Raw genomic sequence first — 13,439 nt, 5'->3', positions numbered from 1 at the left:
TTTTGTTTATGAATTGACTCTTTAGTAAAAGCCAAAACTAATCCAAAGTAGCTAGATAACAGTCAAAATATATTTTACTTAAAGGTAAATTTTCAGTAATATTGCCAGTAAGTGTTCATACTCTTGAAACCATTTCATTGAACCTGATAATATATTTCATAAAAAGAAATAAATGGAGACAAATGCTAAAATTTGAAGGCAGCATTTTCCTATCAATGATAGCAGTGCTGTATTGTGACTACAGGTTGACATGCACTGTCCTATTAAAACACAGAAAACTACACTAAATCATAGGCTACATTTTACTGACAATAAGTCACACATATTTTTAAGTTTAAAGTATAGAGATACTGCCATTTTACTGTGGCAGAGCTATAATCTAAAAAGCAATCTATGCCTGTTGCAGAAGAGCAAGGTCTCCTGATTCCTTTGTAACTTGAACTGTTCACTTATAACTAATAAGCACATATATTCTAAATTTTGTTAACTTTTCTTCTTTTCATTTTCTCCCCTCCATCTATAAAAATATTTTTAATCTATGTCCAAGGAAGCACAAGTATTTACACATTTATTTTTCTTACATTGATTTCTTTTACCCCATTTTGGCAAGCCAATGATTTTGAATTATGAATTTAAATTAAGGATTCACACAAGGTTTAAGTTCATGAGCTCTCGTTTTAAAATATAATCCTTTATGGTAAAATTCCGATTTAACTTGCTCAGCTCAATATCTTAGAGATTAGAGTACCTTCTGCAATGTCTGCTCTGGTATTGCTTTCTCATTCTTCTCTGGAGTACTCTTCTTGACCCCAGCATCTTCATGGTGTCTAAAGACTTGTTCTGGAAGCAAATAAATAATATATTATGGTATATCATATATTACTGAAAACACTGTACAGTCATTTTAAGAGAAAAGGTTGTATGGTTTGTCAATTATGAATAATCTAGTCTATTGTCTTGTAAAGTATTTGGTCAAAACTAAGTGGTGACCTTTCTTAAGAGTTTTTTGTCACATAATTACGTATCTTTGTAGTATCACTTTATTTTTCCTGCAGTGTGAAGACTTTCAAAGTTACAATAGATCTGCAGGTTAACAGTGCTATACTTTCATTCCCATGTTCATTCTTTTGTAGACTATTCTGCCTTTACCTTAAAAGCAGAATTCGTTTTATCTAAAGCCATTACTAGTTTTGTTCTGCTGATCCTGCTCCCTGCCAGGAGGATCAGAGTGCTCGCTGAACAAAGCAAACAGTAACAGAATTAGAGACTGAAACCCTAACAGTGCAAGAACCTTTCCTTCCAGCGAAAGACCATGCACAGACAGGTTAAACCATAAAAGCCTCATTTCTGGAGGAGCTGTGGCTTCCTAAGAAATAAGCCCACATTCATGGGTGAAGTTGTTTGATAAATCACTCCAGCACTGGCTGGCAACTAACTACCACAGCTTTCCCAGTGCAGCAAAAACCTGCAAGTAATTTACCAAGTTAAGGGAAACACTGTCATAAATTTTTCATTAATATTAAAATTCATCCAAATCCATAACTGTTTCATTTACAGCTGGGTTACAGTGGTGAAGTTACCATTTTTTAACTGAATTCTTGAACTGTCTTTTAAGTATAATGTTCTTAAAAGAACAAAGCAGGGACCAGAAAGGAATGTGCAACACTAAGAAGGTATGTATCTGTGTTAGTTTCCTTTTGCTTTAAAGTAAGCCTGACTGCTGTAGGTCAGTGTACAACTTTGATTTATCAACAAAGAAAGAGAAAACAATATTATTCTCTGTAGAGTAGAAATCCTCCTGATAAAAACAGTGACTAACAAGTTTGTTAGAGTGAATTAGGCATTTCTTTTGTCTTTGAAACATGACATACTCAATTAAAACGTCTGTGCTTATGAAATAAATAGAACACTGTCCTAAGAATAATAAAAGCTAGAATAGGTAGAAGCTGCCTCTTGGGGAATACATACTTTACCTTGATAATAATCTATATGCTCCCAAGCTTCTTTTTCTAGTCCCCTAACACCATGGTGCTGAATTCATTTACAGCACTCTTCACCAATATAGAAATAATATGCAAATATAATTCATCTGTTCTAGTCATTTAAATATCTCCTATAGTTCTGAGTGAAATGTTTGTCCTTAAAAATAAGATAATAGTAATATATTCACATAGTACAGAGTACTAACAACATCTATATATTGTTAATAAAAATAAACACTGAAGAATGATTTTAAAAGCATTTCTTTCCTGCATATTTGGTCTTGGTATGTGGAAGGAATACTGGACAGAATAGCTGAGCATGTTCACCTGTGGATGTTGCCCAGAAAGATTTTTTCTTGCTCTATAGCATCTATAAAAATACTGAAGCCGTTAGGCTCAGACTATGGAGTAAAACAAGGAATATACTCATAAGCACTTTGGTAAAAGATCTCAGGATGTGAGAACTGAGGCAAGAGCGTCTAGTTAAGAAAATGGCATTTCTCTCTCTCTCTCTCTCTCTCTCTCTCTCTCTCTCTCTCTCTCTCTCTCTCTCTCTCTTTCTCTCCATTCTGTAAGAAATTTATTTGACCACATGGTTTAAATGCTTGAATTTTTACTAGCATTAAAATTCTTCTGGATTTATGTTCTTACTTTCTCAGAAATTTCTCTTTCTGTTTTTAAATACTAACTTTGTTAATAGTTTGTTAATATTTTGTTTTATTTTATTTTTTGTTTCCTGTCCTTTTAACTTCTTGGTTTACCATGGAGGTAAAGGGTTTTTCTCCCTCTTTCTTGGAGCCTACATGCACTGAAATAAATGGAGATTTGTAGGGGAAATGAATACCACACAAACTATGAAAACTACAGAAAGGCCAGATGGTCCATGCTTCGGTACCCTCACCAAGAGGAAAAGGGAGATGGAGCAGGGAACTGAAGACATTTTTTAGGGGTATAAAATGATCTTTAGGGAAACTGAGTGGGCCTGAGGGACAGACAACGCCCTGAGACAGAGGTGAACCCAGAGACTGCAGTAACACAAAGGTTGTCTTTCCATGTCCTAGAGTCATCAGAAAAGATGTTGTCTTTAAAGTGAATTGTCAAATCACCTTTCAGCCTGCTTTTCTATGAGTTAATCCTTGGTTAATGAGATTTTAGAGAGGGGCTCCAAGTCAGAGTAAGGAAATCCACATGGCATCCTGAGCCTGATAATAATACGCAAAGGAAGGTCAGAAATATGTAGGTTCTAAGGCAGCTGAAAGGCTCCTCAGGTTCCCTTATTTCAAATTGCTCAGTATAGCTGGGGTATAGGGTGCTCAGCACTGGGGTGGGGTGGGCAATAGAGAATAAAGATTCTGAGTTCCAGGTCAGCCTGGTCTGCACTGAAAGACTCTGTCTCATGTCAAAGTGTCATGAGTTTGACACTTTGTCAAACTAATTGTCATTAGCTTATTTTCCAAGCTTTAACATTCCATTGAATAATTAATCTAAATTACTCTGCAACTTTTTACTGTTTATTATTCTTATTATTCTTTTATATTCTCATTTAACTACAGTAACATATTTTAAAGACCTATCATAATTGTTCTGATTTTCCCATTTTATCATTTAATTATTGAAACAAACATTTGTGAAATGTTTGTTTCAACAATTAAATTTGTTTTTGATAAATTGTGAACATTGGTTTAACATTTTTAATTTTATTTCCACTAGTTGTATTTGAAATATTTAATAGCAAAATACAACTGCTAACCATCCTAAATTAGTGTTATTATTTTATAAAATGAATTTGCTATTATTTGGTATTAAATATAAAGTCATTCAGCATTCAATAGGCTGTATTTTTACAGTATTTAGTGACATAATACACTTTATTGTCCCTCAATAAAGAACATGGAAAAGTGTTAATGCACAATGCATTCAGCCAATGAAACAAACAACTTTACTCTTGAAATTGAGCATGTTCATTTTTGCATTATCCTAAGGGTATCAATGGCTAAAATCATTGAAACTTGCCTTATTTCTTCTATTCTTTGGACTTTTATTGATAAAGAAATGACAGGTATGTTTTTACTGATTTTTTTTCTTGATATGTGATTCGATTTAAAAGAAACAAAAATACTATAAAGATATAATTTAGTAGAAAATAACCAATTGCACTTTGTGTGTCTATTTTAGTAATCAAACATGTATTTTTCTGTGATACATTTTAGTGCACATAGCTTTTATTCCTTTTAGTTAGCCTGACTGAATCCACCTTCAGTTCAGTCACATTTAACATGATAATTTTATTTTGCCAGTTTACTTATTCTCAGTGTCACAAATACTTTTTTCAAATCAAATTATTCATTAACTGGCTCTTCCACTATTTGCTATTGCTACTCTTGAATACATTCCTTAAGTCTACCATATTATTTTCTTTCTGTTTATTTTTTCTCCTTTTCTTTTTTTTAAATTGAAAAGATTCTTCTCTCATGCAATACATTTCAACCATAGTTTCCCCTCCCTCTACTACTCCTAGCTCCCCTCCACCTCTCCTCTTCCCCAGACCCACCCATCTCCATTTCCTCTTCATAAAAGAGCAGGCCTTCAAGAGACAACAGTCAATCCGTACTAAACAAGATACAAAACAAGACAAAAGCAGAAATTACGGGAGTGGCCAATCAATTTTTCTGATCTAAGTATATATGTTCGGCATGGTCCCTTCATAAATTCCTTTCTCTCTGTGTTGTTACTGCTTCCTGCTTCTGTTAGTCCCCTTTGTGCCCCAGTTTTACTTCTACATACATGTCACAAACACATGTATATAAAATACAGAGCCACAAATGAATAAAAACATGATATTTGTCTAAGACTGGCCTAATTTACTTAATATTATCTCTTTTCTCCTGTGTTCCTGAAAACAGCACGACTTCATTCTTAGGTCTGAAAACAAACCCATTGTGCACACATACCACACTTGTGCACTTAGTCCTCTGATGCGGGGAACTCAGGCTGGCACCATAACTAAGCTACTGCGAACAATGCTACGGTAAGCCCCAGGGTACAAGAAACCAACGTGCACTGTATAAGATGTTGACTTGGAACTGTGAACTCACAATATTTCCTTTTCTGTCTTAATTTGGTCCTTTCTCATTGCTGGAATGTTCACCTATGTATGTTTCTGTTTTCAAAATAATATAGTTGCTTTTAACAATAAAATAATAAGACTCTTCAGGGTCTGAACTGTTAAAGAAGTAGGGAATATGTTTCATTAGAAGAAAGAGGAAAGATCCCGGCAAGAGAAGAAAAATGAAAACAAAAAGCCATGTTTCAGAAGCCAATGAAGGAGTAAATTCATATTCTGATGAAAACTGAAAGTGTAAAATAGAAATGTTAAAATGTTGACTTTGGTAAATCACTAACAACATATTTAAGACTGAGTCAGTAATAATGATTAATAATGATTAATAAAAGCTAGAGGAGGAGTTCATTAAATAGATCACTAGGTATGGTGACAACAGCTGGTGGCAGATGTTGGAAGGATCTTATCATATTAACCTGATTCACTTCTTCTACAAAGATATTGAAGTTAACAGTAAATGCGGTCATCTTCACTTTTAACATAGGAACAGTCTTACACTGGTACCATGGGTGCATTCCCTATCATGAGACAGCTGGTCACAGTGGTCACACGCTTGAACAAAGCTTCCCTCTAGGTTTAAGTCTGTGGCCCTACAAAGTTAGAGAGAACTAAGTACTTTCAAAATCTTGTAATAGCAAAAGAAAACATGAATGAATCATTATTAAATCAATTATAAAATTGTGAGCAAGTCAAACTAGGAAAACTTCATGAATGAACAATAAAATAGTTATTTTATCCTTATCAAATATTACTTTACATTTTTATATTAAGAGAAAGGGAGAGGGGGGAGATAGAGGAAAGGAGAGAGAGAGAGGGAAGTCAGGGGTCATGGTCCCAGACTCAGCACTCTTCCCCACCTTGACTGGGGTTGAACTCATCAGCTCATCAGAACTATGCAGCAACAGCTTCAGCAGCTGAGCCATCTCTCAGGAACCATTTAAAAGTTTTAAGAAAATGTGAGCCTGTTCGAAGTGGGATATTTAGGAGTTCACTGTATTTGATTATCTCAGGAGACATAAAAATTACATGTGTTATAAATCAATAACATGGTACAAAAGGGAGAAACTAAGTAAGATTCTTAAATTGAAACAAAAACTTGAGAATTTAATAATGCTAAAGATTTATTTTAATTAAAAACTTACCTTCTCTTTTCTCTGCCATGCACCTATTCAATTCGTGTATTGTTGCTTTATCAATAGACATATGTACTTTAAGCTCATCCAATTCATCTTGAAGATTCAGCCTATGAAAAATTCAAACAATTAATAATTACATAAAATGTGTAACTTAAGGAATGGTATAGTAAAAAAAATCAGCAAAGACAACTGGAGAGTAGGAAATGGTAAGATAAAATCAAAAATATAGTAATTACATATATTCAATTACATTTTTATCATGCAAATAGATTTCTATGAGGGTATTTTTTTATTAAGTACTATGAACTTCATTACAACAAACATACTAAATACTGTGTGTGTGTGTGTGTGTGTGTGTGTGTGTGTGTGTGTATTGGTATCAAAAGACTGACTCAGTGTATAGCCTGAGCTGGCTTTAAAATCACAATTTTGCCCTGGTCTCTTGTGTGCTGGGATTATAGTCACATATCATTATAACCAGCTAAAGAACTCGTGTGTATATGTGGTGTATGTGTGTGGAGGGGTGTGTGGGTGAGGTGGTATGGGGCAAAAAATCTAGAACAGAGACCACAAGAGGTAGAAAAGTATTTAGGGAGGCAGAGAGGGGAAGAGGATTTTGGTAGTTAGAATGTAACTGGCCCCCATAACCCCATATTCCCATAACCACTCATAGGGAGTGGCACTATTAGGAGGTATGGCCTTGTTGGAGGAACTCATGGCCACTGGATCAGAATTACAAAAGATGCTCCAGGAATCATATACCCAGATGATAAAGAATTCTGTAAATACCATCATTAAGAGTATTTCCTGCTAGAGTCCACCCAGCATAACCCCAAGTGCCCAAATGCCCCCTCCTCTCCTTGTCACCCTGTCCCAGCTCACTGCTCTAGCTGAAGTCCCCTCTTCCACCAGAGGCCAGGCCAGCATTCAGGACCCCAGGTAAGGCTGCCCCTCACCCCACCCACACTCAGCCAGCATAACTCCAACTGCTCATCCTTTTCCCATCACCGTATCTCTGCCCACACCTCTCCCCATCACCATATCCCTGCCCACACTTCTCCCCATCACTATATCCCTGCCCACACCACAACCCCGTAAGAGGCCAGGCCAGCTCCCTGAAAACTAGGTAAGCCACCACCCACCACCCCTGCCCAGCCTGCACCCACCCAGTATAACTCCAAGTGTCCACATGCCCCTCTTCTCCTTGTCACCTTATCCAGTCCATGGCAGGAGCCATGTGACTTCCTTAGGGGGACAAGGCCTAAGAATAGCACCAATGGCTCTGCTTGTGGCAAGACCCTGGAGACCCTGACTCACTGGCAAAGACCTGTGGATATTTGCTGCCTGATTCTGGGCATGACCCCGGGAGTGTGTGTGCTATGTGTTCTCTTTGCTTTCACCATGCTAGCCACACTGCTGGCTTGAGTCACAGTAAGTCATGAAGTTTAATAGTACATCTTTGCAGGACTGTTCTGGAAAGAATGATTTTAACCACAATAGTCTTTGAGAAACATTATTAAATAGATGATTTCAGGAGTTAATTGGAACAGTCTAGGAGCATAGAATGAAGAAGAATCATAGAAACCCACAGTTCCTTCATTTCTAGTAACTGTGCCAATACTCCAAGAAGTTCAGGGAGATGAACATAAACAAGGGATGGACAGTGCCTACTGTAAGTTTCCAAGTTATGTTGCCTATAGGATAAATGGAAACACTTGATTATCTCCAGAGGAGATAGAGTAGTAGAGAATGTAGAATGGCTGATGAGCTGATCATGAGAACCTAGACTCTACCAGATGAAAATATTAACCAGAAGAGACAAAACTGTCTCTCACCCTGTATGATGCTGTAACTGCATATGCTTCCAATTGGGCACACTGTTCTACCTATAGATGTACCTAGTCAGAAAAGTTCCTTTGTAGCTTGCAAGACTCATATGCTTTGAACAATAGAGATATAGACAAAAAAAAAAAAAAAAAAAAAAAAAAAAGGTAATGGCTACCAGCGGAAGAGTTGGGGGATAAAAAGGGAAAGAGACAAGGAATAAACTGGTAATTTGTAGCATGAATCTTAAAAGTTCTTATTAATAAAATCAAATCCGAGGCAGGTATTGGGGTAAATTCTGAAAAATCAGAAAGACAGAACAAGCCACAGCTTCCTCACCCTGCCAGTTTCTCAGCTGATCCTATTTCCTCAGACTGGAAGCTTCTACGTCCTCATCCCAATGGCTCTCAGCTGAACTGCTGCTCGAAAGCCTGAATGCTTAATCAGCCAACATGCTTAACCAGGCCAAATGCTTCTAGTTTCTGGTCTTCATGCCTTATATATCTTTCTGGTTTTGCCATCACTCCCTGGGATTAAAGGCTCACTTCTTGGGATTAAAGGTGTGTGTCACCATGCCTGGCTGTTTCCAATGTAGTCTTGAACTCACAGAGAACCAGAGGGATTTCTGTCTCTGGAATGCTAGGATTAAAGGTGTGAGTGCCACCATTTTCTAGCCTCTGTATCTAGTGGCTGTCTGTTCTCTGACCCCAGATAAGTTTATTAGGGTGCACAATATTTTGGGGAACACAATACCACCACAGTAATTACTGTAACCATTTTTAGAAACTTAGGAAGCAAAACTGACCTGTAAAACTGTTAATGTAAACCATTGAAACTGTATAAAGACAACCCAGTCCATCTGGGGCCACTTGTTTAAATGACAAAAGGTAGTCAAAATTTCTTCATGGTACCCACTTCACACGTCCATCCCAGGTCATCGAACATGTCTGGAGAAAGGCCTCCAGCAGAACCACACCTCTTGGGGAAACCTCCTACTCCACCAGAGGCCAGGCCAGCATTCTGATCCCCAGGTAAGATTGCCTCCGACCCCATCCGCGCTCGCTCAGCATAACTCCAATTTCCCCTCTTCTCCTTATCACCATAGCCCGGCCTACATCTCTGCAGAAGCCTCCTACCCCATCAGAGGCCAGGCCAGCTCCCTGAAAACCAGAGGCCAGGCAGGCATCCTGAACCCTAGAGATAAGGCCAACTCCTTGGTACCCAGGCAGAAGGCTCTAACCCCACCAGAAGCCAGGCCAGCATCCTGAACTCCAGAGGACCCCAGGCCAGATCAGAGGCAATGCACATAGAAAGAACTCCAGGCCCAAACTTGGGCAGCAACCCCCTGCTGGACCAGAGGCCATCAGGCCACTAGAAGTCCAGTCCCCCAAGTGCAGGCAGACACCTTTTAGTCAACCACAGGCCATGGCAGCCAGAAAACCAGAGAGGAACAGAAGCCAAGGAAGAAAATACACACCCAACAAAGACAAATCCAGAAATTGGCACCTAGACCTATAATCACTACAAACCCAGATGCCTAAACATCAGTGTAAGAACACAACCAACAATAGCAAGGACAATATTCCTAACCAGAACCTAGCCATCCCACTACATCAAGCCCTGGATATTCCAACACAGTTGAAGCACAAAAAAATGACCTTAAAACCAACTTTATGATGATGATAGAGGCCCTTAAAGATGAAATGAACAAATCCTTTGAACAAATTGAAGAAAAGACAATGAAAAATAGGAAATCAATAAATCTCTTAAAGAATTTCAGGAAAGCCAAGAAAAAGCAAACAGGTGAAGGAAATGAATTAAACTGTTCAAGATCTGAAAATGGAAATGAAAGCAATAAAGAAAACACAAACTGAGGGAATCCTGGAAGTAGAAAATCAAGATAAGCAAATAGGAACTACAGACACAAGCATCACCAACAGAATATAAGAGATGGAAGAAAGAATCTCAAGGTTGAAGATATGATAGAAGAAATAGATTCATCAGTCAAAAAAATGTTAAATCTAAAAAATTTCTGATACAAAACATCCAGGAAATTTGGAACACTATGAAAAGACCAAACCTAAAAATAATAGGAATGGAAGAAAGAAAAGATTCCCAGGCCAAAGGCCCAGAAAATATTTTTAACAAAATTATAGAAGAAAAATTTCCTAACCTAAAGAAAGACATGCCTATAAAGATACAAGAAGCTTCCAGAACATGAAATAGATTAGACCAGAAAAGAAAGATCCCTCTGCACATAATAATCAATATACTAAACACATACAACCAAGAAAGAATATTAAAATCTGCAAGAGAAAAAGGCCAAATAACATTTGAAGGCAGACCTATTAGAATTACAACTGACTTCTCAGTGGAGACTCTAAAAGCCATAAGGGTCTGGGCAGATGTGCTGCAGACTCTAAGAGACCATAAATGCCAGCGCAGACTAGTGTACCCAGGAAAACTTTCAATCACCGTAGATGGAGAAAACAGGATATTCCATGATAAAATTAAACAATACCTCTTTTACAAATCTAGCCCTACAGAAAGGTACTAAAAGGAAAACTCCAACCCAAAGGGCTTAACTACATCCACAAAAACATAGGCAATAATTTCACACCAGCATAACCAAAAGAAGGAAAACACCCCCACATACATACTACCACCATCAACAACTACAACAAAATAACAGGAATTAATAATCATTGGTATTTGATTATCTTTCAATATCAATGGACTCAATTCCCCAGTAAAAAGACACAGACTAATAGAACAGATGCAAAAACAGGATCCATCCTTCTGCTGGATACAAAGAAACACACCTCAACATCAAAGATAGCCATTAACTCAGAGGTAAAGAGTTGGAAATAAGCAAGCTGGAATAGCTATTCTAAAATCTAAGAAAATAAACTGACAAAAATTAATCAAAAGAGACAGGGAAGGTACTTCATACTCATTAAAGGAAAAATCCACCAGGATGACATCTCAATTATCAACATCCTGCACCAAACACAACGGCACCCACGACTATAAAGGAAACACTACTAAACCTTAAATCACACATTGATGTTCATACATTGATAGTGGGGGACTTCAATATCCCACTCTCACCAAAGGATAGATAATCCAGACAAAAACTAAGCAGAGAAATACTGGAGCTAACAGAAGTTATGATTCAAATGAACCTAACAGATATGTACAGAACATTTCACCCAAACACAAATGAATATACTTTCTTCTCAGCACCTTATGGAACATTCCAAAATTAGCCACATACTAAGTTAGAAAGCAAGTCTCAACAGATACAAGAAAACTGAAATACCCGCCCCCTTGTGGTAGTTTGAATGTAATTGGCCCTCATAATCTCATAGGGAGTGGCATTATTAGGAGGTATGGCTTTGTAGGAGTGGAAATGGCTTTATTGGAGGAACTGTGTCACTGCAGCGGTAGGCTATGCTCAGGGAGGGAATAACCTGTAAATAAGGGGAATCAGTGGACGAAACCAGCTATGATAGCGAATACAGCTCCTATTGATAGGATGTAATGGAAGTGGGTGACTACATAATAGGTATCAGGAGGACAATGTAGAGGGAGGAGTTTGATAGAATAATTCCAGTTAACCCTCCAACTGTAAACAGGAAGACGAAGCCTAAGGCTCATAGTATGGGGATACCACACAGTATGTTAGTTGACTTCCTGTTTGCTGAAAGATGTAGGACTCTCAGCTACTCCTCCAGTACCATGTCTGCCTGCATGTCATCATGCTCCCTGTCGTGATGATAATGAACTGAATCTCTGAAGCTGTAAACAAGCCCCCTCAATTAAATGTTTTCCTTATGAGAGTTGCCATGGTCATGCTATCTCTTCACAACAATAAAAACCCTAAGACACTCCTGTATCTTATCAGATCACAATGGGTTAAAGTTGGACTTCAATAACAACAGAAACTAAAAGCCTACAAACTCATGGAAACCAAACAACTCTCTACTGAATTACCACTGGGAAAAGGAAGAAAAAATAAGTTAAAGACTTCCTAGAATACAGTGAAAATAAATGCACAACATACCCAAACTTATGGGACATAATGAAAGTGGTGCTATAAGGAGAAAGTTCATAGCACTAAGTGCCTTCATAAAGAATTTGGAGAGATCTCATACTTAAGAGCACACCTGAAAGGTCTAGAACAAAAAGAAGTAAATATACCCAAGAGGAGTAGACAAAAGGAAATAATCAAATTGAGGGCTGGAATCAATAAAATACAAACAAAGAAAACAATACAAAGAATCAATGAAACAAAGAGTCAGTTCTTTGAGAAAATCAACAGGATAGAAAAGCCCTTATCCAAACTAACTAAAAGGTAGAGAGAGAACATCCAAATTAACAAAATCAGAAACAAAAAGGGGTGTAACACAAATTGCTAAATGGTCTTATTAAAAAAAACAAACCCAGAGCTAGATATTGGGGTAGAAACCTGAAAGATCAGAGGAATAGGAAAAGCCACAGATAACCTCTGTGGCTGAAGTTTTCCTGTGTTCCACCCAGTCCCCAGCTGCTCAGACCCAAGTAAACACACAAGGGCTTATATAATTAAAACTGTTTGGCCACTAGGTCAGGCCTACTACTGACTAGCTCTTACACTTAAACTCAGCCCATTTCTGTTAATCTATATGTTGCCACATATTCCATGACTTTACCTGTGTGCCATTACATGCTGCTCCCTGGATGGCATCTCCTGACCCAGCCTTCCCAGAATTCTCCTTGTCTGCTTATCCCGCCTATACTTCCTGCATGACTACTGGCCAGGCATTTTATTTATCAACCAATCAGAGCAACACATTCACAGCATACAGAACAACATCACCCATCATTTCCCCTTTTCTTTCTATTTAAAAGGAAGGTTTTAACTTTAACATAGTAAAATTACCTAAAACAGTTCTCAAACAAGAATTACAGTTACAATATCTAGTCTACTTATATTTGGCAAATTCAAAGAAAATATTCTATTTATTCTATATTTGTGAGTCTAAGGTTTCATATCTATCTTATCTCATATCATAACCAAGGAAAATTATAACTATCTAGTCTTCAACTACATCAAAGACCTCAAAAGGATACAATATTACCTAAGTAAATAGGAAGTACATTGTAAGCAACTTCCAAAAATCTGGAAAGGACAGAGACAGCTGCCTGCCTGGACAGTCATCCAAAGTTCCTCCGCAGTGTTGGGGCATCCATCTTCACCCATAGGCCTAGTCTCTCAGTCACTTTTTTCTGTGTCCTGTAGAATGTCTGGCAGTTTCCTCTGCAAAGCAGGAACCTGAAGGACCATCTTGCCTTGCAAAATTCAGTGGTCACCTTTCTATGGGTCCTGTTTGT

The 13,439-nt window shown here is 37.7% G+C and overlaps 1 protein-coding gene across 6 annotated transcripts in view; it reads right to left on the bottom strand.

Annotated features, from left to right (window-relative positions):
• Cntln (centlein) overlaps positions 1-13,439 on the bottom strand; it is a 254,855-nt gene that overhangs the window by 78,736 nt on the left and 162,680 nt on the right. For all 6 annotated transcript variants that reach the window (XM_059254498.1, XM_059254499.1, XM_059254500.1 and 3 more), the window contains exons 13-14: positions 6,246-6,346; positions 749-840 (exon numbers count right to left, since the gene is read on the bottom strand). In XM_059254498.1, the coding sequence (XP_059110481.1) occupies positions 749-840; positions 6,246-6,346 (193 nt within the window). The remainder of the gene's footprint in view (positions 1-748; positions 841-6,245; positions 6,347-13,439) is intronic.

This window comes from Peromyscus eremicus, chromosome 2 (assembly GCF_949786415.1).
Source record: "Peromyscus eremicus chromosome 2, PerEre_H2_v1, whole genome shotgun sequence".
NCBI classification, from domain to species: Eukaryota; Metazoa; Chordata; class Mammalia; order Rodentia; family Cricetidae; genus Peromyscus; species Peromyscus eremicus.
The sequence above is the reverse complement of the archived record's forward strand: the minus strand, read 5'-3'. Positions and strand labels throughout refer to the sequence as shown.